The 22,521-nt window shown below is 40.9% G+C and overlaps 1 protein-coding gene across 1 annotated transcript in view; it reads left to right on the top strand.

Annotated features, from left to right (window-relative positions):
* The first annotated feature begins 555 nt into the window (after positions 1 to 555).
* SH3RF3 (SH3 domain containing ring finger 3) overlaps positions 556 to 22,521 on the top strand; it is a 95,252-nt gene continuing 73,286 nt past the window's right edge. The window contains exons 1-3 of the mRNA XM_029964770.1: positions 556 to 609; positions 5,032 to 5,307; positions 12,847 to 12,942. Coding sequence (XP_029820630.1) covers positions 556 to 609; positions 5,032 to 5,307; positions 12,847 to 12,942 — 426 coding nt within the window. The remainder of the gene's footprint in view (positions 610 to 5,031; positions 5,308 to 12,846; positions 12,943 to 22,521) is intronic.

Genomic DNA, 22,521 nt, shown 5'->3' with positions numbered 1-22,521 from the left:
TGTTTGGTTTTTTTCATGTTCCTTTTGTTCTTCAGGATACATAATGAAGAATTCTCCAGCTTTGACACTTAATTGCTTCATGGCTGTTGTTTGTCAATTTGCCAGCAGGTTTCTGCTTAACTGCCATTTGACATTGCTGAAACACAAATGCAGAATGATTGAGTTGCCAGCATATCATTGAGTCTTCTGCAAGGGGGATTTTCAGCATATTAACGCTTCAGGCTTTTACGTCAGTATTGATTGCTGAAATTGAAAAGAAACCTTTGGCAGTATTCCGCATTGTGCCAGCATGGATTTACTGGCAGGAAAAAAACCTGGCTGTTGCCATTGACTGTGACTTCATCCCTTCCTTCCTGTCTTTCTTGCATTCTTTATTCCTATACACACCCACACAGTTTTGAAATTTAATGCACATCATAGTGAAATGCCAGTTAGCCTCACAATAAATCAACACGGCAAATCAAGTACTTGATACAGTCAGATGTCAAGGCTGTTTAATTTTGCATCCACCTGCATTATGCCTGATCAGATTTCATGGCAACTGGGGAGGGGGCGATGGCAGGCGTCCCTCGGAGTGGAAGTGCAGGTCAAGGGCTGACTTGGAGGAAGGTAGTGGGGTGGTGGTCTCTGCCAAGCTACTCACAGGGCAGCCAGGTTGCCACCACGTCGGTCCCTGGATGCCCGAGTGCCATTATGGAGCTGGATACCATGGGGAGAGGAACAGCCTGATGCTGCCGGGGCCAGGCTGGGAAAGTGAGTTTCCCTCCCTGGACATAGTGATGCTGAAGATGCCAACATGGGGCTCACAGATGAGCTTAGGCTGTGGATCCACAGGGACTTAGGCTACAGAGCAGGGGATGAAGTGCATGGTGAGGGTGTAGTGTGGTGGCTCAGTGTTGTCCACTAGCTGTTGCTGTGGCAGTGCCCATGTGTGGGATGGGCAGAGCAAGAGGAAGGTGTAAGCCCTCCTGCAGTTGCTGGAGAAACATCTCTATGTGCTTTGCCTCACCAAAACCATTATCTGTCTGCTTTTCTTTAGTCTAATCTCTTAGATGACACGTTACAGTCTGTTTTAGATTAGAATATTTTGTAGGAAGTACTACTTGGGCATTCTGAAAGTGATGATGTCTGACTGAAATGCAGTTGCATGGAAGAAAGACTTGAGGGGAAATAGGATGGGGAATGGAGCAGAGATTTTGAACATAATTTGGGAAGGACATCCTCACTGGAAGGGCTTGGGGAGTTTGCATGTCAGTCAGATATTAGTCCTGGACAACTGCTTTCCCTTTGAATTGGGGAAGTCAAGTGAAGAAGAGGAGAGTGGTTAGGCTAGAATTGCCTGCACAAAGATTTGGCAAAGAGGTATATAATCACAGGATCATAGGAAGATTTCTAAGAACCACCTAACTGTTGGTGAGGAGTGACATTACAACTAGCAAACAGCAGCAGTGATTGTGTTTCTTCTGTTTCTGAAAGATGCTTAATAATCCCTCCTTACAGGTGTAGTTCAGAGAAGCTTTCTGAATCTGACTTGCTCTCATTTATGGATTAACCAAAAGTAGGAACAATAATGGGAAACTTTCAAAAATATGCTTCTTAGGGACCATTAATATAACCTGACCATGAAAAGTCCACTGAAAGCTAAACCTTTTGGCTAGAAAATATCACAAAGGAAGCTTCAGGAGTTTATTTTGTTGTGGGTTTTGTGGGTTTGTTTGTTTTGGTGTTGTTTGTTTGGTTTTGTTTTGATTCTGGTTTTTTAATTGTGCTATTAAATTTCTCTCTTTGGTCAATTTGAGCAGACACTTAAAGCCTTAGAACAGGAAAAGTAGCTTTATTTGAAGAGACTTGGAGGATACTGGTATTTCTTTACCCCTGGGCCACAGTAAATGCAAAGTTTACCTGGGATGCTCAAATCAAAATGGCCTTATGGAAAGGCTGGGAAATGTCTCAATTACAGCAATTTTTAATTAGGAGGTTATCTTTTCCACTGAATAACATGTTCATTTTAAAAATTGCCTCTACAAAGTTTTTAGTTGAAAAGCTGTGGCTCAGAATTAGAAAAGCTGTAGCTGATAATTGGAGCACTGGCTTGTGGTTTAAGTACCTTATTTGCAAATCTCTGTGTAGGACTGTTCATAGATAGTCCCATAGCTAAGCTCATGAAAAGGAACACAAGCAACTAAATTGTCCATTCCTCCATTAAGATCTCCAAATAAAATAGTGCCAGATTTCAAAAGAAAATTTGTCTTGCAGTTTGTATGTTTTGCTTAAAAGTCTGCATTTGCATCAAGGGAAGATAAAAACAGGCACCTGAATCATCTTCTAGTCAGCTCAATCAATTAACAATAAAAGCCCAGCACGTGTTGCATAATAATTTCATTGATCATGTCTGCAATCGTGTAAAATCCAGTTTCTCTTTCTTAGCACTGGGGGCTGTTGCCTTATTACACAGTAAAATGAGTCTTGGGAAGAGAAAGTGATTAAAAAGTAAAGAAAGTTATCTGACCTTGAATTGCTACAAAGATCTTGGGAATAGTAAGGCCCTGTCTAGGGTAAGTGATGAAGAGCATGCTTGCCAGGCATGTGCCTGGATCAGCAGTGGTTCAGTGCGCACCTGGCAGAAGTTTCACTCTTCCTTTGATAAAATGTCTTCTCCCAGCATGAATTAAAGTAATGAATCTTTTATTTCTAAATTACTACAAGGCTCTGTAGTCTATCAGCTTAATGTGAGTTTTTTTCTAGTTTAAAATACGTAATGCAATCTATACCTTACCTAAGGAGTTTGATGGTATTGTATGCTTAATCTTTAAAATGCTGGGGAGGGGGGCAAAGCTTTGCTGTCAAGGGAAATAACCATCCTGACAGAGACAAAAATATCAGTGGGATGCTGCCACTGATTTGGCAGAGACTGTTTCATGCTTTGTTAGCTGGCTGTTGATTTTATGGGTTTTTTTGTTATGTTTGAGGGCGCTTCCAAAATACTGGTCTTTTTAGAAGGTACGAGATATGGGTACCTTCATTCCGATACAGCAAAATTCAGAAGAATACGCAGCAAAAAGAGGAACTGTAAATTGCTAATGAGAAAAGTTAGAACTGGAGACACATGTGAATGAAATTAAATCTCCCTCCAGCCAACATGGATAGTGCTCTGAAGAGCTGTGCCTGTTTGACTTCCTCCTTCACTGTATGCTCTAGGCAAAAAGATCTGTTGCACAGGCTTTCCAAGACCTGCACAGCTACTAGAGCCTTTCCTAATAAGAACTAGTAATTTAACGTTTGTGTATGAAGGTGCATTCAAGAAACTTACTTTTTGATCAGCGTGGAGTCTGCCTGCCACAGTAACCATCTGGAGCCCAGAAGCAGGCGGAGGTAGCAGGCTGATGCTTCTCCTCCTCCTGCCAAAAGATGCAGGTGTAAGAGCATAAAACCTGCCCTACCAGAGCAGGTCCATTTAATGCACCCACTGGGACTGAAAAATGCCTCTGCTTGTGGCTTTAACAAATACCATGAAAAATCTTCTCAGCATCTTATTTTCTGGCTCTGGTAGGGAAATGCAGTGTTTCTGTTGGGCCACTCCACCTTCTCCCTGCGGAAGGTATCTGAGTGTTATTTTAGGCACAGGAATGTTATCCAGAAGTACAGGCATAACAAACACCTGGGGGAATACCAGGGGGTTTTATTAAATATAGCTTTACTTTTTCATTGTCCCTGTAGGACACCCCATTGACAACAAGAGTGCACAGCAGGAAACAGACTACTTATATGCATCTATATGCAACAGAAAACGGTGTCATTTTTGCAAATACCTCTCGGAAAAAAAAAGACTCTTATGGAAAGTTGATTTTACAGGACATCTCTAACATCTCCTATGTTATGTGCCGCTACATATTTGCATTGAGGCTTGCAAGCTGACTCTTAGTTCAAGCTAAATAAAATGAAAAATTATATAGGGTAATACAGCAGTACACCTTTTCTATTCTATTATGCATTAAAGAACTATTTTAGGACCGAAGCACCTGGTAGCTGTGTCCAACACAGTCACCCTCTGCTCTGTGGGATTCAGAAAGAAGGGGAACAAGTATTAAGGAGGGTGAAGGCTGCAGCATTTCCACCAAAACCTTATTCATGCAGGTGCAGCCTGGGTTCAATAATCTTGCACCAGGACAAAGTGAACTCTGGGAATAGTTCTTCACGATCAAGTGGCTTCAGTTAAATAGGTTTCTCTTTTCTATCATACCAAAGTATTAACTTTTTAGGCTTTGCTTTTCTCTTGTGGTGTGATTTTTTGGTAAGTTTGTGTCATTCTTTTAATGAGGGTGAAAGCCTCAGAGCTCTTTTTAGTTATAAAAGAAAGATTAGAGGCATTCTGCCTATTCCACTTTTCGACAGGGACATTAATTCATAAGCAACAGAGAACATTATAACTGTTTACAGTAGCCCTCAGCAAGCAGCATGAGACTTGGGGATTTTGAAAGAAGTAAGAGCATTTAACTACAGAATCAAAAACTAAATTAAAAGCTTCAAACTCAAAAATATTTGGAGTTGCTCAAACAAGCACAATGAAAAATTATCAACTTGCCAACTTTTAGAACCATGTGAATCTTCAAGCTTATTTTATTTTTTTTCTTTTCTGAGCTTCAGAAACCAAAGCAACCCTGAAGGTCAAAATGTCTAAAATTTTACCTTTACACATGTCAAGGTCTACTCGTTTAAACACATTGTTCTGCTTACATAGGATATTTTGCAAATTAACTGATGCTGCTTGATGGTGTATGAGATACTGCAGGTTTCAGCTGAGCTTCATGAGATGGACAGTGTCTGCTCTCATATAACACACCTTCTCAGGCTTACTATAACATACATCCTAGTTTTCCTGAGATCCAGGGTGTAGCATTATTTAGCAATCATCTTCAGTCATTGGGGTAATTTGGTCAAGGATGACCAGTTTGCTTCTAGATAAAAATGACTCTAGGAAGGCTATTGGTGCTGCCTGGAGTTTGCTTAAAGGTGTTTATTTTGTTTCCCCAGAATGTTTCTCAGCTTCCCTATGGCAAAGCCCTCTACACATATGAGGGAAAAGAGCCTGGTGACCTCAAGTTTAACAAGGGGGACATCATCATACTGCGGCGGAAGGTGGACGAGAATTGGTACCATGGGGAGCTCAATGGGAACCACGGCTTCTTCCCTGCCAGCTACATCCAATGTATCAAGCCTCTCCCACAAGCTCCACCTCAGGGCAAAGCACTTTACGACTTTGAAATAAAGGATAAAGATCAAGACAAGGATTGCCTGACCTTCACCAAGGTAGGGGAATAGGTTTTAAAAAAAGAAATTCAGAAAGGGGCTTCTGTAGGGAAAGATGGGGCACTTGTGGTGCTGGTAGCTGAGTCAGGAGCACAGTGATGCTAGGGACTGGTGGGACACCATCCTGGCCTCTCTGGAGCCCAGGGACCCCCTAAACTCTGTTTTTTTCAGTTGGTTTCTTTTATGAGAAAATGAAAGTCCTTGAGCTCAGGCAGCCTAGTGGAGACAGGCTGATGGGGCTAAATTTCCTTTATTAAGTGGGATAATGCCTCATGTAACATGCTGAAGGACACTGACTTTTTCCAACTTGTAAATCCTCCTCTTTCATGGTTTAACCTCAGCCAGCAGCCAATCCCCACACAGCCACTAACTTACTCAGATCAAGGAGAGAATTGGAAGGGTAAAAGCTGGAAAATTTATGGGTTAAGATAAATACAGTTTAATAAGGAAAGCAAAAGCCATGCACACAAGCAAAGCAAAACAAGGAATTATTTCACTTGTTCCCATGGGCAGGCAAGGTGTTCAGCACGCTCAGGAGAGCAGGGTCCCATCACTCGTAACAGTGAGCATGATGTCATATAGTATTGAATATCCCTTTTGGTCAGTTTGGGTCACCTGTCCTGGCTATGTCTCCTCCCAACTTCCCATGCACCCCCAGTCTCCTTGCCCACATGGCAGTATGAAAGGCCTTGACTCTCTGAAACCAGTGCTCAGCAGTAACAACGTCTCTATTGTCAACCCTGTGTTCAGCACAAATCCAAAACACAGCCCCACACCAGCCACTGTGAAAAAAGTAACTACCCCAGTGAAAACCAGCATATCCTCCCTGCAGAAGCAGAGCCTGCTGGGTGTCCCTGCAGTGTCCCATGCAGCAGCCGTGCTGCAGGACTGGGTAGGCGTAAAGATTCCCATCAGGGTCAGCCCTGTGTAAGCATCATTGGGAAATGACTCCCATTTTGTCTAAAGGAGAAGCCACTGAGACAGCTCGTGCCATGTATGGCAAGGCTGGTATAAAGCTAGTGAAACTAAACAAGTAGAACTGGCTACACGCTTTCTGAGAACATTTTTTCTGTCTGAGAAAAATACATTTCATCTGCATTGAAATGTTCCCCAAGAACAACTCAAATTTCAGAAAAAATCTAATGGAAATGTCTCTTTTAATGTTCCTTGTTGAATCAGATGTTCCAGTGTTTTAAAATGACATTCAGCTTCAAAATGTATATTTCATCATACAATATATCAATTAACAGTTGAAATACACTACATCAAAATATATTGCAGTATTTCCTATTTTAAGAACATAAAGAGAGTAAAAAGTAGACATTTAAAAAACAGTCTTTGTTTTTTTAAAACCAAAATGTTTAATACATTCACACTGGAATGAGAGAAAACTGAAATATTGTAATTTCCTTTGGATTTAAAATGTCACATTTTCTTTCACCCCCACCTCCCCACCTACTTTTTGCCTCCCCCTCCCTTCCCTAGCTGTTTGTGTTGACCTTAGATGGGTTTCATGGATATCAAGAAACCCACAGTAAAATAAAGCATATCCTCTATTGTTAATTTATGGCACTGAACGCCATGGAGAACCTGTTCATTGTCATTTTCTGTTTTATTTCAGCTGTCTGTGGCTGTTACAGTATCACATAAAGTAATAACAGTTATGCTGAAAATGAATATGAAATAGATGATAAAAATATCCTTCACCAGGATTTTACTGACCTCCTCTTTTGAGGCTACTTATTATAGCTGAATGAATCATTTGCAGCATATAATTTTCTCACCGAATGTAACCTCTTTTTCACTCATGCAACGTTTCTCAGCAGAATGCAATTTCCTACACTGTATACTTTCTCATATTTATTTAACAAAAGATTTGTAAGCACTTTTGCTCCATAGCAAGTGAAGTGTTTGATTGCAAACACTGCAAACCCCGCGACTAGCCAGCCTCCCTGGAGCTGTGAATCTCTGTGAAAAAGTGGGCTGCTTAGTGAGAAGTAACAGCCATGAACTAACAGAAAATTAGACAGAAGTTACCTCTGAGATCCTATCAGTAAATATAAATTTGCTGGTGCGTTGTTTTCCTTGCTGCTTGCCCAGAGGTACACTGGAGACTTCTCTGAGAATGCAATCTTCCTTGTCTGCCTAAAGTATTCATTGCATGCACAATCTAAGAAATTTAATAGGCACAGCAGGCAGTTGTGGGTTTTTTTGTTAGAACAGATCCTTTCCTAGACGCTTTTGTATTTGATATGTTTGATGCCATATATTAGTATACCTCCTTTACAATAACTGCCTTTGTATAGTGATAGTTCTCATTTTCTCAGCTGTCCAGTGTCGTTCTCGCAAGGAACATTTCTTTCTGCTGTATAACTATACTCTCAAACTCTCAATTTGCCTCATTTTCATCCCTCATGTTACTGTCTGCATCCTTTTATCCCTGATGACTGTGTTTTTCCCAAGGGGGTTAGATTTCTGTTCTATTGCTGTTTTCTTCTTTAGCTCTTTCCACTACATGCACTGTCACCTTGTAACTGTTTTTATGTCCTGCCTATTGTTCTCCCTGACAGTGAATAATCTGTTTTTCGTCTTGAGACTTTACCGTCATGTTTTCATCAGTTTTCTCAATGCTAATTTTAGCTGTCACCTGTGCTGATGAAGGTTCCTGTTTAGCCCAGATTATAGATCATCTGCTGATGCAGTCAGTTCCTCTGCATAGAGTCTTGTGTGCTGCAGTGCTGGAGATGTGATTTGTCACTTTGGGCAATATGCATCATTTGAATGTCTCAGTTTGCATCTGAAGATGCTGGACCTGATCTCAACTTCATTTAAGCTATTTTTTCCTTCCTCTGGAAGAGGGGTTGGTTTGGCATACCATTTATACAAACTAGTATAACCTATTTGTGCCCTGCAACTCATTTAATGCTGCCAGACACTTGTAATTGGATTTTATTTATAAACAGATAATAAAGTTTTCCTCTAAAGAAAAGCTATAAGAAGGAAACACAAACATAGGGATCTTCTCTATCCTTGTGTTTTGTTGCTCTTTTGCTGGGCTTTGCTTTTTCCCATCCTCTTTGTTATTGTACACTCAGAATACCTATTGGTGCAGTAAAAGAAAACAAAGGAAGGATATTTGGTGTTTCTTCTTACTAGTTTGTTTTATTTTGTTTTATTTTTCAAAATTCAAATGATCTGTTGTTCCAGAGGTGTATTGCAAGGAAATGAAGTCTTCTTACAGATCTTCATGAGCAGTGCTGCAGAGGGCTTCTACCATTTACCCATTTTCATCTCCTGTAGACACTCTCCAGATTAAAGGCCAAAGATAACCCAAATATAATAATTTTGTATGTGTTAGAATAAAACCAGGAGGGGCAGAGAAAAATCTGTCTTAAGTATCCAGTGCAACAAACAAAGCTCACGCCTGTGATTCTCTTACACCATTTGGACTGCTCCCTCAGCTCATCCTCCCAAATAAACCACACATGCAGGCATAGGGTTCCGCCACTGTTCTCTCCTCTACAAGATGATAGCACATCTCAGATTTGCTACTTAACATATTTTCCATCAGTGCTTGTCAGTGATCAGTCAAACCAGGCAGTTAGCAGTTATTTTTTCTCTGTAACAACTGTTTTCAGCCTCGTGTCGGCTTTGCACCAGTTTAACTCTAGTAGCTTCAGGAGTTTTACTCCTAATATTCCCTATGTGGTTGCAATTAGCATGTGGCCTACAGAGCCTAATTTCATGCCCTTGGGATATACTTATTGACTCAGCTTTCTAATCTTACCTTACATGCTACACAGTATGGGCTTAGGCTCCTGCTCTCTCTGTTTTAAAAAATACTCCATCCTCCTTTGGGCTATGCACTCTCTGGTACAAACATGTGCAAGAGGATTCTTTCAGGTACAGCAGTGCAAATCTGTAGTAATTGCATTGTTGTTGGTTTGTGTAGTTACACCACCCTTAGACTGAGTCCAGTTTCAGCCCACAGGTTTGTTTAGGTGTTTGACCACCCATTGCATGCGTGAGTTCACATGGCCTCTAGAAGGCTGAATCCCAGTGGTAGATGAGTCTCAGACACGTCAAGGTAGCAACAACTGTTCACCATGCATTATTGCTCATCACATTTTTAACGACATCAGCTATTTCCTTCATTTTCCAACAGTTTTGTTCCCAGGCCACAGTGGTGTTTAACAAGTGCTGTGCCAATCTTAAAACCATGACATCCAGTACCGGTTCCTGGCTGTGGAGCAGCATCCCAGCCCCTTAGCACTCAGTTCAAGCAATATTTGCTGTTCACAGAGAGACCATCCCGGCAATAGCTGGTGACAGGGATTCTCATGCCAGCTGGCAAGCGCTGTAACTGGACTCATTGAGCATGGCACAGTGCCATCCTGCCATCATTGAGATCTCCCCTGTGCTCTAGATGGAGTAGTTATCTCTGCAGAATAGCAGACACATCTGCTTTGTATTGCTTCGTTAATGGCCATCAATGACTAGAGTAAAAATCAGACTGTGAATCAGGACTGTTATTGGACACTTTTTGTGCTGTTTTCTCAGCAAAAAGATTCATTTCTCTGGCAATCAGACTGCTTTTTAAGTGATTTATCTTTGACTTCTTTTCTGATAATGATTATAAACTGAAACTGCAGGTCCCACATGCCTGTTGCAAGGCTGACCCAGCCCTGATGAATAGAGAGAAACTCAAGGAAGTAGGAGAGAGCAAATAATTAAAGACTTTAGCAACAGGCATAAAAAGAGCGCAACATATCTTTGTCCAAACTACAGTGAATACCATTTGCTTTTGAAATGAGATTTGAGGCTTGGATTCCTTTATGCTGCCTGGAAATCAATTTAGTCAATGTGAAATAGTGAAGTTCAGAAAGTCGAAGTGGTATGCCAAGAGATCTATGGCTTTTTACTATTCATGATCCTTTTGGGAATCTTTCTAGGAATTTATAAGTAGCACAGCTATCCAACTAGTACAAGGTACTAAAATAGTTCATGTTGAGGCTTTCACCAGCCCACTGTATAGAATGGTGTTGTTGGCTGTGAATTCAAAGAAACTTGCTATTAATAAAGAATTCCAAAGGATTTTTCGGGATTTGCTGTAATTCCTGGAGATTTTCAACACCCTTCTGAAAACTAATTATGTCATGGAATTCTCAAGGATTGCACTTTGCTCTCCCACAAAGATACACCTTTTGAATGTTAGCATATCTCAGGATACTTTTCTCATATATGACCACATTCAACAGCCATACCTGGCAGAACCAAACTAAGATCAGTGTATGGAAATGCTTCCAGATTTCATAGATTCTTAGCAGGTAAAGTTGAAAGGGACCTTTGAAGGTTACCCATTCCACATGAGTAGAGTCAATGCAGGATAAGCCTTTCCTGCCAGGTATCTGTACAGCCTGCTCCAGGGATGGCATTGCACAGTGTCTCTAACAAAATCTAATAAAATGTTTCTGGGGTTTTACAGTTTAAAATTTTTTTCTGAATTTCTTATGTGTGTGTATATATGCAAATATCTATATACACACATACATTTATACTCAGTGTTGGGTAAAGGGTTGGACTCGATCTTAGAGGTCTTTTCCCACCTGAACAATCTATGATTCTATTCATAAGCTGTGTATGCACTTACGCACATTATGTGTGTACACATAAACATATAGTGAAAATGTAGACCCGTCACATCTTGGATTTTTAAAAATTCCTTTAAGGAAATAACTGAATAAACACAGAAAGTAGGAACACTCATAGCAGGTTCTTGAAGTGATGCAGTCGCTTCTTTTCCTCATATACCCCCTTTACCTAGATTCTACATTTATGGTAATCAGTCTTTAGTAAGAGCATGTGGAAGCTTTGCAGATTACTGTCAGTTCTTTACACAGATCAAAAATGGTCTGTGCAGACAGGGCTTTGGAAGGGAATGCTATCTGTTTCTTCAGGAAATTAAATGCACAAATTCTTTTGCAACCTTCCAGCTGTAATAAATAGCTGAAGGACTCAGTCTGTGGCCATTTCTCTGAGCTTTCCCCTAATGGATCATTCAGATGAATAATTCAAAGGAAACATTTAAGCTATTTCAGAGTGCACATGTTCAAAATGCACATGTTCAAAAACTACAAAACACATCACATCACCCTGTTCTGGTTATTTTTCTATCAGTGCAAATCCACAGTCTGAACATCCTGGATCAGGAGTTTGTGGAGTTTTTTTCTACGTGAGAAGTATCTGCAAAAAAACAACTCCCCTTGCCTAGTCATTTAACATCAGCATCTTGTTACATGGAGGGTGGTAGACCATATCTAACTCTTACTTTCACAGAGCGAGTAGTGGAAATAAAGAGAGATCGACAGGGAACTCTGTCTCAGCTTTCTGGAGGAAAAGATTTTCTTCTATTTTTGTAAATTTCTGCACAGGAGCAGAAGAAGATTGTGTGCCATGAGAGAATGAAGATGACTTCCCAGCTTCTCTCAGCTCACTCCTTTCTTTGTTGTAGATCTGTCTATCCAGGCAGAGCCCCACAGAGAGGGCTGCCTTCTACAGCCGTTGTACCAAGCAGTGTTGGCTCAAGCCTGGGTTTAGTATGAGGACCCCAACAGACAAGAGGTGACAGCAGAAATCCATTGGCAAGCTGAGTAGCTCTGCTTGGGAAAATTCAGGGTTTGGTTCTAGTCACTTGAGCTTTCCTGATGACTGGTGTGTTCTAGGTTTTAACTATACCAAGAGAAAGTGTGAGCAGTATGAATCTGATTTGCACTGCTATACCTCCTGTTTTATAATCAGAAAAAATTTCATCAGCAGCTGAAATTCTTGTAAGGTCCCTTTGATTAAATATAATACTAACATGCCATTAGTTTTATCAAATGAACTTGTGTCTAAACTGAAGCTGATCCAACAGTTGAATGCAATTTCTTATTTAGTATGTTGTCTTTGGATTTTTACCTGCTTTGCACTTTTACCTTCAAATTTATTTTTTTTTTTTAAAGAAAGCTGACATTCAGCTTGTCAGCAGTGTAGGCTAGTTGCTGAGTACCTCATACTATACCTTATGCTTCTTCTTGGAAGTTTTTCCAGGACTACCTGTGCTGTACTCATGCTTCCCTTTACATTGTCTTCTGGAGCAGCCAAGCATTACAACAGACCCTTGGATACACAGGGGCAACTTCATGCTAGGGATTTTTCACCTTTGAGTTAGAGGTGATCTCCTGGATCAAACATTCTTCTCTCCCTGTAGTGAAGCCAAGAGTTTACCTGTTCCCACCTGCTGTGGCCAGACTCTTGGAGCTGCTGACAGCCAGCATGAGCTACACTGGTCTGCAGCATGCTTAAATGCACTTTGAATGGGATGCCTGGGGTAAGATACTGGGCCAGGAATGCTGCTGGCCCAGGATTCAGGGAACATTTTTACCTGACTTATTACATCCTCTGTGTAGTCTCTCTGTAAGATGTCATGTGCATAACTAAAAATTGGTATCTTTCTTCTGAAAAAATCTGATTATGTATTTTTTTGTATCTCAATTTGAGGATGAAATTTTGACGGTCATCAGGAGAGTGGATGACAACTGGGCAGAAGGAATGCTGGGTGACAAGATTGGCATTTTCCCTATCCTCTATGTTGAGGTAAGTTCATAGTGGGTTGATGGATGCTGGTCTTGATGTCTGGTGGGGGTGTTGTGCCTACAAGGTCAGGATAACCTCAAAAATTCTGAAATGAGAAGGTTAAATTACAACAGAATAACTGAAAAGGGATTTTTTTGGTTACTGTGTGCTAAGGCACTAGGAGGGCACATCCAATTCAAAGTGGCCAGCAAAATATGTTCCCTGAACTACTTTAAAGCCTTCCCATGTAGCATTTCTGATGTAATCTCCACAACACGTAGGGAAAATGGAAGAGGATGATTGCAGTTGGGGTACCTTGCACCCGCCTGAGGAGAGGTGGATGTTGCCAGCTGATGGGGAGCAGCAGTGCAGGTTCAGCGTGGTCTGACAGCACAGACCTTCAGAGGGGTGCTGTCGATGTCCCTGACCCCAGCAGGAGCTCAGGCAGCTCCACCCATATGCCCAAGGGCTCTCATTCCATGTGTACCAGACCTAGTTCTGTCCTGAACTCTTTCCTATGGTAATTTCCATAGGAGTCTGATTTCAGAGTAAATGATGAGGCTTCACTTTCTCTGAACAAACCTATTGTGCCACCTCATCCTACTGCTGCCACCCTCCTGCTGGGGGTGCCCTTCCAGCCAGATACTGCTTGGGAGCAGGGCTGCAGCCAGCAGTGGTGGCCCATGGTGGCCCTTCTGGTGCAACTCTGTTGTCCATGTCCCAGATGATGTCTTCAAGGAGCTTTTCTTCTTCGTGGGTGAACCAGGGGTGCAGAGAACAGATGAGCACCGTATGCATATGTATTTTTCCAAGGTGCTGCCACTCTGCACCCAGTACTCGGAGCAGTGTCCCTGTAACTCTGCTCCCAGACATTGTCTGGTGCCGCTCTCTGGAGTGAAGCATCTTTTGTGCCCACAGCAGAGCCTGCTCTACTTGATATGGCTCTGGTGCCTGCCTCCAAAATTACTTCTCCAGATTTCTTAGTTAATGATTTGAAACAAAATAGAGATAATTAGTGCCTGACTACCTAATTATTAACTCCGACAATGACCAATTTGGAATAAACCATCATTAATATACATTGCATTCCCACAGTTGACAAGGACAATAATATTAAAACCAGAATGTGTAGGAGCCGTTATTGGCAAACCAGCTGCCTCGCATAAGTTAATGACTTGTTTTCTTCTATTCTGAATGCGTAACACATTTTCAGTTTGTTGTGATTAAATGAGAAAGCTGGGTTTCTCCCAGAATTCATTCTTTTTCCCTTCTTTTTCTTGTCCTGGGGAAGTGTGATGTTACTGTCCTGAACTTTGCTGCAGAAAGAGTGAACTGGGGACCTCTGCACAGTGAGCACCGTTACACCCACCACCTTTCCCCAGCCCTAGTTTCATCTGCAGGCTGGCACTGCCTACGCACTATTCAGCATACTGATCCCTCTCCCACTCCTAGGTGTCTGTTCTCCTCAATTACTGCTCTCATAGGGCTCATAACCTCAGAAGAACAACCCATTGGGAACATGCACAATGTGTCACTGAAGTTCTCCAAGCACTAGCACATCCTGAGCTGTTGTGGAGGAGCAGGAGGTAGCATGATGCAGAGTCAGAATGGCAATGCTGGAAGTTTCTAAAGAGAGGCAAACAGCCAGGTAATCAGCACCAGGGGAGAAGAATGCACGTAGGAATGTCTGTGTGCATATACATTCATACACAGACACACACATAGATAAAATAAATACAACTATATACACTTACACATATATTCGTGTGTATACACACACACACACACACACACACATATATTTTATCTGTATAAATTTGAAATCTGGTGGCTTGAAAGGCCCTTTCAAATTAGGTATTTGGGTGCCATGACACAATATTTGTGCATTGGTTTGTAAAGCCAAAGGAAAATGATCCTCCCAACAGCAATATCATACACCTATTTCATTCACATGCTGGTGGATGGAGGCCTTGTTCTAAATATGAGATGAGCTTATGCAAGTGTTGGAGTTATACAATTATTGTGCTGTTGCCAGCTTCAGATGCTACTTTACATTAGAAATTAAAAGGAATCAGGTCGAATCCCAAAGAAATTTTGAAAAGCTCAATGCTGATATTTATAAAACACATCCATTAAACAAGTAGTACTTGAATCTAAAAACACCCCTCGAGTCTATCCAAGTCCATTAAGTGGTTTTCAAAATCTTGGCAAAATGTGCAGAATAAGCAAAAATTAGCTCTTACAGTAGCCTTCCACTTGTGTGAGCCGATTGGCTGAAGTGTGTGGGCTTTCACATGGCATCCTAAGCCCTGCACCCTGGATAGAGTGAATTCCAGCTTGGCAGGCTCTGATGTCTCCAGTTGCTCCCAGAACCCAGACGAGGGCTCTTACCCTTGGTGCAGCAGCCAGAGTATTAGAAGACAAGCCGGTCACTTCAAGGATGCCAGGGCTACAACAGTGAATATAATCCTTGTTGTGGCCCCCTTTGGTAACACTTTGTCCTGGCAATGTGCTGCCATACCCCTCAAATGGGTGCTTGCACAGAAGGCTTTTGCAGGTGCTTACAAATCTCTTGCACAAATAAGACACAGCAGGGTGGTGAGGAGGGGTGATCAGCAAATTCCTCTCGAGGATGCCACTGGCCTCCGAGCACTTGGGCATGTCAGCTGGCCCATGTGAAAGCCTGCAGTGTCTCCCTAGGCTCCATCTTTTTCCCACCTTGCACTTACTGAATTTGAGAGTGGTCTGCTTCTGTAAGGGAAGCCTGGGAGGACAGCTTTTAGAGCCAGACTGTGGTGTCAGAAAGCAGAGGCACAAAAAAATATCCAAAGATATCAAAATATATCTGGTCCCTGCAGTGTGTTAGGAATTCTCTCTCTCAGCATTATGTTTGGTTGTCTGTATAGCCATATGAGTGTAACATGGCATGGATCTTACACTTTATTCCCTACAAGTGTTCAGCAGGAGTGCTTGCATGCCTGCTGAGTGGCTTTTTCCTGCCTCTGTCCCAACCTCAGAGAAGCTGCAGTTGGATAAGGAATAAATATTTGCAGCTCACAATGATGTCTTTTATAGCGTCAGTCACACACAATATGTTCTGTCAGGGAGAGTTTGCACTATTGTTTTTTCTTATTTTGTTGCTATCCTTCGTCTTCAGTAGAAGCCATTTGGGTGATAATTTATGTTTTAATTTGTCTACAGAAAAAACACAACATAATCAAATTAATTCTCAAGGTGCCTTCTGTCCTGAAATAAACATCTTATTAATAATTTGTATGGTTTGAAGTCGTATTCTTGCTGGGAGGAGTTTTGGACCTGCAAGGAATTCTAAGTCCTAACAAAATGTTTTTTATTTTACTGTCTTCAAGCTAGCTACTTCATTCTTAGTAACTGCTGTCATTCTCTCTGTTTGAAAGTTGTGTTCTGCTGCTATGTGTAAAATTGAGAATAATGGAGAATAAAGTGTGTTCTAATAGATTTAAATGTGTGGGAATGAGGGCAATAGTGTGCTGAGTATTTGGAGGGACACATCCTGCTCAGATGGGCAGGAACTGGAAATTCAAAAAGCTGAGCAGTTAGAGCAAAATTTCTATCTTCAGCCCCCAGAGCAAGGAAATATTGACCGAGATCAAGAAGCCTTATGTGTCAGTGGTAGAGCAAGGCAATTATGTTGAGCGCTACTGTGACTGTAATATCTGCAAATTACAATTGATGAAGTGCCAGCCCATTGTTATAATGTTTTATGGCAGCAGGAGCACTGAAAGCTGTGATTAAGTAATATTAGGAGTTTTAAAATTCTTTTTACAGAGCAGTGAAGCAGGGTAATGGGAATCTTCTCCTGTTCTTCACAGTCAAAAAAAAAAATGGGAAAGGAGGTCTAGGAGAAAGAGGGAGGAGGAGAATGGGAAGAGCTGATGGTTTCAGTGCCCTGCAGCATAGGTCCAGAAGACTCCTCTGGGAAAATAATTCTTGCAAGTCAGTTTTTAAAAAGAGTTCAGCCAGAAGTGAAAAAAAATAAAATCCAAAGCCAAATTCATTTCTTAAGGTAAACAATGATTTTTCATTCCAAAATTAGCTTTGCAGAGCAGACCATCCCATTTAACGGTTTTGTGCTGTACCACAGGATCTAAAACAGCTTAACCCTTACAGGGGAACCTGAGCACATTTACCAGGATCCCAGCCATAATTGTTGAATAGTGTCATGGAGACCCATCTTCCCAGTAAAATTTGTCCTTAACTGTGTAACTGCACTTTGCTGAGGGTATCCTTTTGCCAGCCTGCAGATGAATGTGAATGGTTTAGACTTTCAGTCTGGATGGCAGATTTTGTCCTTTTTTTCTTTATATGCAGATTCCCATCTTAGCCATTTCCCAGTATGCTGGTGTCCCCAGTGGCAGTCATCACACATCCTTGAAAACTCAGATGTGTTCAAGTGTACATTTCTACCTCTAATAGATATTTTGACCATTTTCAGCAAATAACTGTTGCCCTGTCCGCTTCTTGTATGTATTTTCGCTCTCCTCGGTCTGTTTGGTTTCTACCTTCAGCTGCAGGACAGATGGGTCCCTATGGGACTCTTATAATGAATTCAACCTTGATGTCTGACCTGTAATTTATGTATGTGTGGTCTCTGTGAATCTTTCAGAGTATCTTTTATGAAAACCTTCAAAAAAAATATCGAGCATTAGACATTTATTAAATAGTAATGTTTGTTTGGTACCCTTCTCAAAAAGAACATGTAATCTCTGTTCTTAAGGACTGTCAAAATGGTTCATTTTAACCTTGCTAGTATCATTTAATGAGAATAAAAATGGATGCTTTTGAAAGGTGGGTAGATGGAAACTAATGTAGATGATTTTAGAAAAGGTGGCTTACTAAATCTCAGAGGAGCAAATTCATCTCAGTAGTAAGTAGGTGTAACACTAATGAGGTAAGAATTATACCCATTAACATCACAATTGGGGTTTTTTTCTGTCTTCTCTCCTTTTGTGAATCAGATAAAAATGGAAAAAGAACCTTGTAAAGCTGACAATAATATAAGCTCCAAGAGATGTTCAGCCAATTTCTGTTGAAAAGCTTTATTGATAAGATTTTCAACTTTGTACATACATTGTTTTAAGAATTTCATTCCTGCACCTTTCTTGCTTCTAAAAGGTTGGTCCTACTTGTTTTCATCTTGCATAGAATATTGTAGAATATTCCAAGATACTTTTTAGTATCATATTTCTATGTAAATGGAGTACAAAATACAGTTCCCACGTTTTATAGTCAAACTAAAACATGCAGACTTTGTGTTGTAGGCTGCAAGAGGAACCTCAGTAAGAACCTATACACCTGCTACTACTTTCACATCAATCCATGAATAAAACATATTGCTTTAAAGTACTGTTATGCACATACAAAGTAAAATAATTTATGGAACTTCAAATACTGATAGTGTTAGTCGGGAAAACTAAGAGTATTAGCAGTCAGAGGTGAGAAGAAGATTAAATATACAACATATTATAATATATAATTATATATATGTATGTATGTATGTATATTATATAGAGAAAGACATTATTTTTAATCTTTGACCCATCTCTTCTGCATAACAGCTCAATTTCTTATGTTCCCTTTTGCTTCTATAAATAAAGAACCTTTTGCTCTTTGATTTAATTTCCTATGTAAAATGTAAATTAGCATAACTTTGGGCAGAAAAGTTTTTGTTTTAATTTTGAGTGATTTCATTTAAGTTTTCTTTTAATTTCTAGCATCCTTCACAAGATGATCACTCATACAGATTCTGTAACACTTTTGTCCATCTTTGGGATACAAAACTGAGCTGCATTGTCACCCTTGGCCTAAAATGTCAGATTTTCCCTGGATTAGTTAAGCTTCTCAGCTCTGTAGACCTTTTCTAGTCACTCACTCTCCCTCAGGCTATGTCTGGACAAGTCAATGCATGATTGCTTTCTGGTAACACCTCATTTACACTAAAGTTCATCTCAGGTGGGTGCCACAGAAGGGAAGCCTGCATACAGAGATAGGTGGGAGTACTGTCATATTTGAGTCATCCTCCTGCCCAGACAATTATGAGATCTGTGGTGAGCCATGGTGAGAGCCAGCATGTAAATTTAGACATAGCTGTAGGCTGTGAAAATTTGCCTTTTGAGAATTGACAGTTTTAGTTACAGGTCTTCTCTTGCTTGTAGTCCTGCCTACTTTCACTTGAAAGAATTCATAATTAAATGATTTGGATTTATATCTTATGACCAACATTTCTGTTAATCAAAACCAGAACCAAATTGTTATCACCTCTTATTATTTCAGGGACGTTGAACCAGAAATTTGTCAGCTGTCACCTCCAGAAATACCTTTCCCACCCACCACCCCTCATTATGAGTAACATCTGAATTTCCTAGACTTTATTTTGTAAAAATAACTCTCTAGGGTAATTTATAGGAAAAAAAAAAAAGATTTCCAGCCAACTAACTTAAGCACACAACCTTCACAAATAAGCCCATTTCCTGAGTCTTTCAAAGTTATATATATCCACTCTATATCTGTGCGGGGCATTTTTGAAGTGCTGATTCCTAGGTGGCAAAAATTAGGTACCTAGGTATCTAAGTAAGATGGACTGACTTTTCTTCTTCATCTGATAACAAGACTTAGGTCTCTAGCCACGATCCACTGAAGGACTTCCAGCACTTCCCCTGCAAAATCCTGTTGGTCATCCTTCCCAGTGTAAACTGACTGGAGTCTGGCCTACTGTGTTTTGCATCTGCCTCCACTTCCCCATGCTATCAGCACATCAGCCCTACCCTTCACCTCCAGATCCCTTGAACTGTGCTTGTGCTTAAATACATGTTTTCTGGTCCTGGGTGCAATTCTGTCTCATTTTTGTTATTTCTACACTGAGTTTTGATTTTTGCCTCAAAGTTTATGTTCTCCTGTTATGTTTGTAGAGTTGCTTGTGTTACAAACAAGCACAAAATCCCCCAATTTCCCTGGATGGAGAGAACAAAATGTTTTCACAAACTGTTGCATCATGCTTGGTAATTTCATCCATTTTACTACTTTCTTTCTCTTTACTGTCCTTTCAACCTTTATTCCACTCTCTCTTCAGTTGGATAGTAGGTGAAGACACAACTACTGAAGCTCAGTCATATTGGCAGGTCCCACCAAGAAGCAGCATCAGCAACAGAACAGTAGTTCTGCACCCAGTAGCACTTTTGAACTGGGAAATACTCTTCCAAATCCTCCACAAGACCTTGCAGGTCTCTAGGTACAGTTCATCTGACCAACAGCAGAAAGTTCTCTGCATCTGAGCTAATTGTCTGGATTCCCTTTTGCCATCAAGAGTGTTCATAGGGAGAGAAATAGGCATTGCTGCTTAATGGAGACAGGTAAACATGTCAGGTGAGCCTACTTGTGGAAGAGGCTGTTTCTCTTCATCGATTAGGAAGGGAAGGCAAGGCTGCCAGCTCCAGCCAAGGGGTGGGGGAACTACTCCTCATCTATTGTGGTTGCTCAGGCTGTGAAAGGAAAGGGCCCACAGTGCTCATTGCACATAAAACTTGCCATTTCACCAGTAAAGCATATCTTTGTTCAGGTCAGACCTTTGACACTGTAGGCTATTATTCACCAATTTCCAAAAGTACCCATCAGTCATAAACCTGTCAACATTCATTCTGATTTTGCTAAGGGACCTTAAAACTTCAGTGTCTTTCAAAAGCAGCGAGATGCCCTGAATGGTAAACTTTTGGCAATGCTTAGATACGTGTTCAGCAAATATTGGGGAAGCTCAGGTGCACTCTTTACTACCCTTTACTTCCTCGTTCTGCTCCTGGGATAGCTGAAGCCTGCCATGGGTGTTGAGTAAGTCTCTTATATACACAAGAAAGTACATCTGCACGTGGTCCTGCAATGTTTCAAGTGAAAAAAATACCTCAGGAAAAACGTTAGTCCATTTGGCTTTATATCTACTCAGAAGGACCAAGTAAATAGACAGCACGTTACTTATGGATAGCTTCTGCCTGTGCAACAAACGTTCTGAACCTTCCAGCAATGCTCAGCAGCCTCGCAGCACACAACCATTGCATTGAAATATTTCAGCAATGATGCAGGTTTCCAAGCACTAGAAATTAGCATTCCCCATTGAGTATACCTGCTGTCCCAGGGCTCTGGGCGGGCTCTAGAGCACATCATCAGTAGTCCACATTCTCCAGAGGAGGAATGAGAAGAGGTCTTTTGTCTTTTCCAGCCATTGATCACCTCTGACAGCTTCTAAAGATTGTTTCAGCACTGATGAATTCCTGGGATCTTTTTCCTTTTGAAAAGACAGTTTCAGTCTCACTTACCTAGAGCTAATGCATGAATGTATATTAAGCTATATGTCAGCAGATACACGATTTGTCTAGCAGTTAATTAAAAATACAATCCTAGAGGATTTCTTTATTTCTCACAGAGGCATTCTTCATTTTGTTTCCTAGTGGCCTTGTTATTGCATGTTGCACATCTTAATTAGCTTCCTTCTTGAGAAGCTTTCCTGGTGCCTTAAAATTCTGAGTGGAGATCTTCAATCCAAATGCAGGCACGGAGAGTGGGTACGAGGGGTTTGGGAGATGGTCCTGATAAACTGGCTGTCCACTCCGCTGCTGGTGGCCACAGCCCTGTAAAAAAAAAAGAAAATGTTTCCATGCATCTCCCATGGCACTGGTGCTGGAAGTGACAAAGAAAAGTGGGTCCAATATTAAAATCCTAGACTGTGAAAGAATCTTTGCTGTGCCAGTGGTAAGATGACCTCCATCAGAGGGACAGGAGGGACAGTTGATGACAGTGACACCATAAAAGATTTGCCAGGGAGTGCCTGTTAGAGCTCCCTCTGATTTCTGTTTGCAGAAGATAGCATGTTACATAAGTATTATGGAGAGACATAGATTTAACAGATGAATCACTCGGTGGATAAGGAATGGTCTGAATGGTCACATTCAAAGAGTTGCAGTCAATGTCTTGATGTCCAAGTGGAGAGTAGTGACAAGTGGTGCTCCTCAGGAGTCAGTATTGGGACTGGTGCTGTTTAATACCTTTGTTAGTCACATGAATGGTAGGATTGAGTGCACCCTCAGCACCGTTGAGAATGACACCCAACTGTGTAATGCAGTCAACATGCTGGAGGGAAGGAATGCCTTGGGTTTAACTCTTTCTTTACTTTTTGTTGTCACAGAACCTGGAATGGTCAAACTGTTTTTATTCTAGGCAAAAAGAGATCCAGGAGTGCATGTATGTGCTGAATGCATGCTTCAAATAACAAAAATAACAGATGAAGTTGATTTTTACTCTAAAAATGTCATTAGCTGTGCCAAACCCAGATGTTTAAGTCTGAAATCCTCTGACATTTTGTTAGGTATTAGAGCTGAGCATTGAGAAAACCAAATTCAAAAGACTAGAGGAGGAATCTGCAAATTAAAAACAAAAATCAGAAACAGGAGAAGTTAGTTGGAATTAATTTGGGGATCTGCATCTTTTCCAAATTTTCTCTAGAACACACAGGACTATTGGAGGCTCACCTCTTTGTGTTTAGTCTATCCTGTAGAAGAAATTGCATAAGGGGTCCTT

This window comes from Manacus vitellinus, unplaced genomic scaffold (assembly GCF_001715985.3).
Source record: "Manacus vitellinus isolate BGI_N305 unplaced genomic scaffold, ASM171598v3 scaffold_7_pilon, whole genome shotgun sequence".
Taxonomy (NCBI): domain Eukaryota; kingdom Metazoa; phylum Chordata; class Aves; order Passeriformes; family Pipridae; genus Manacus; species Manacus vitellinus.
This window is presented reverse-complemented; position numbering and strand designations above follow the sequence as displayed.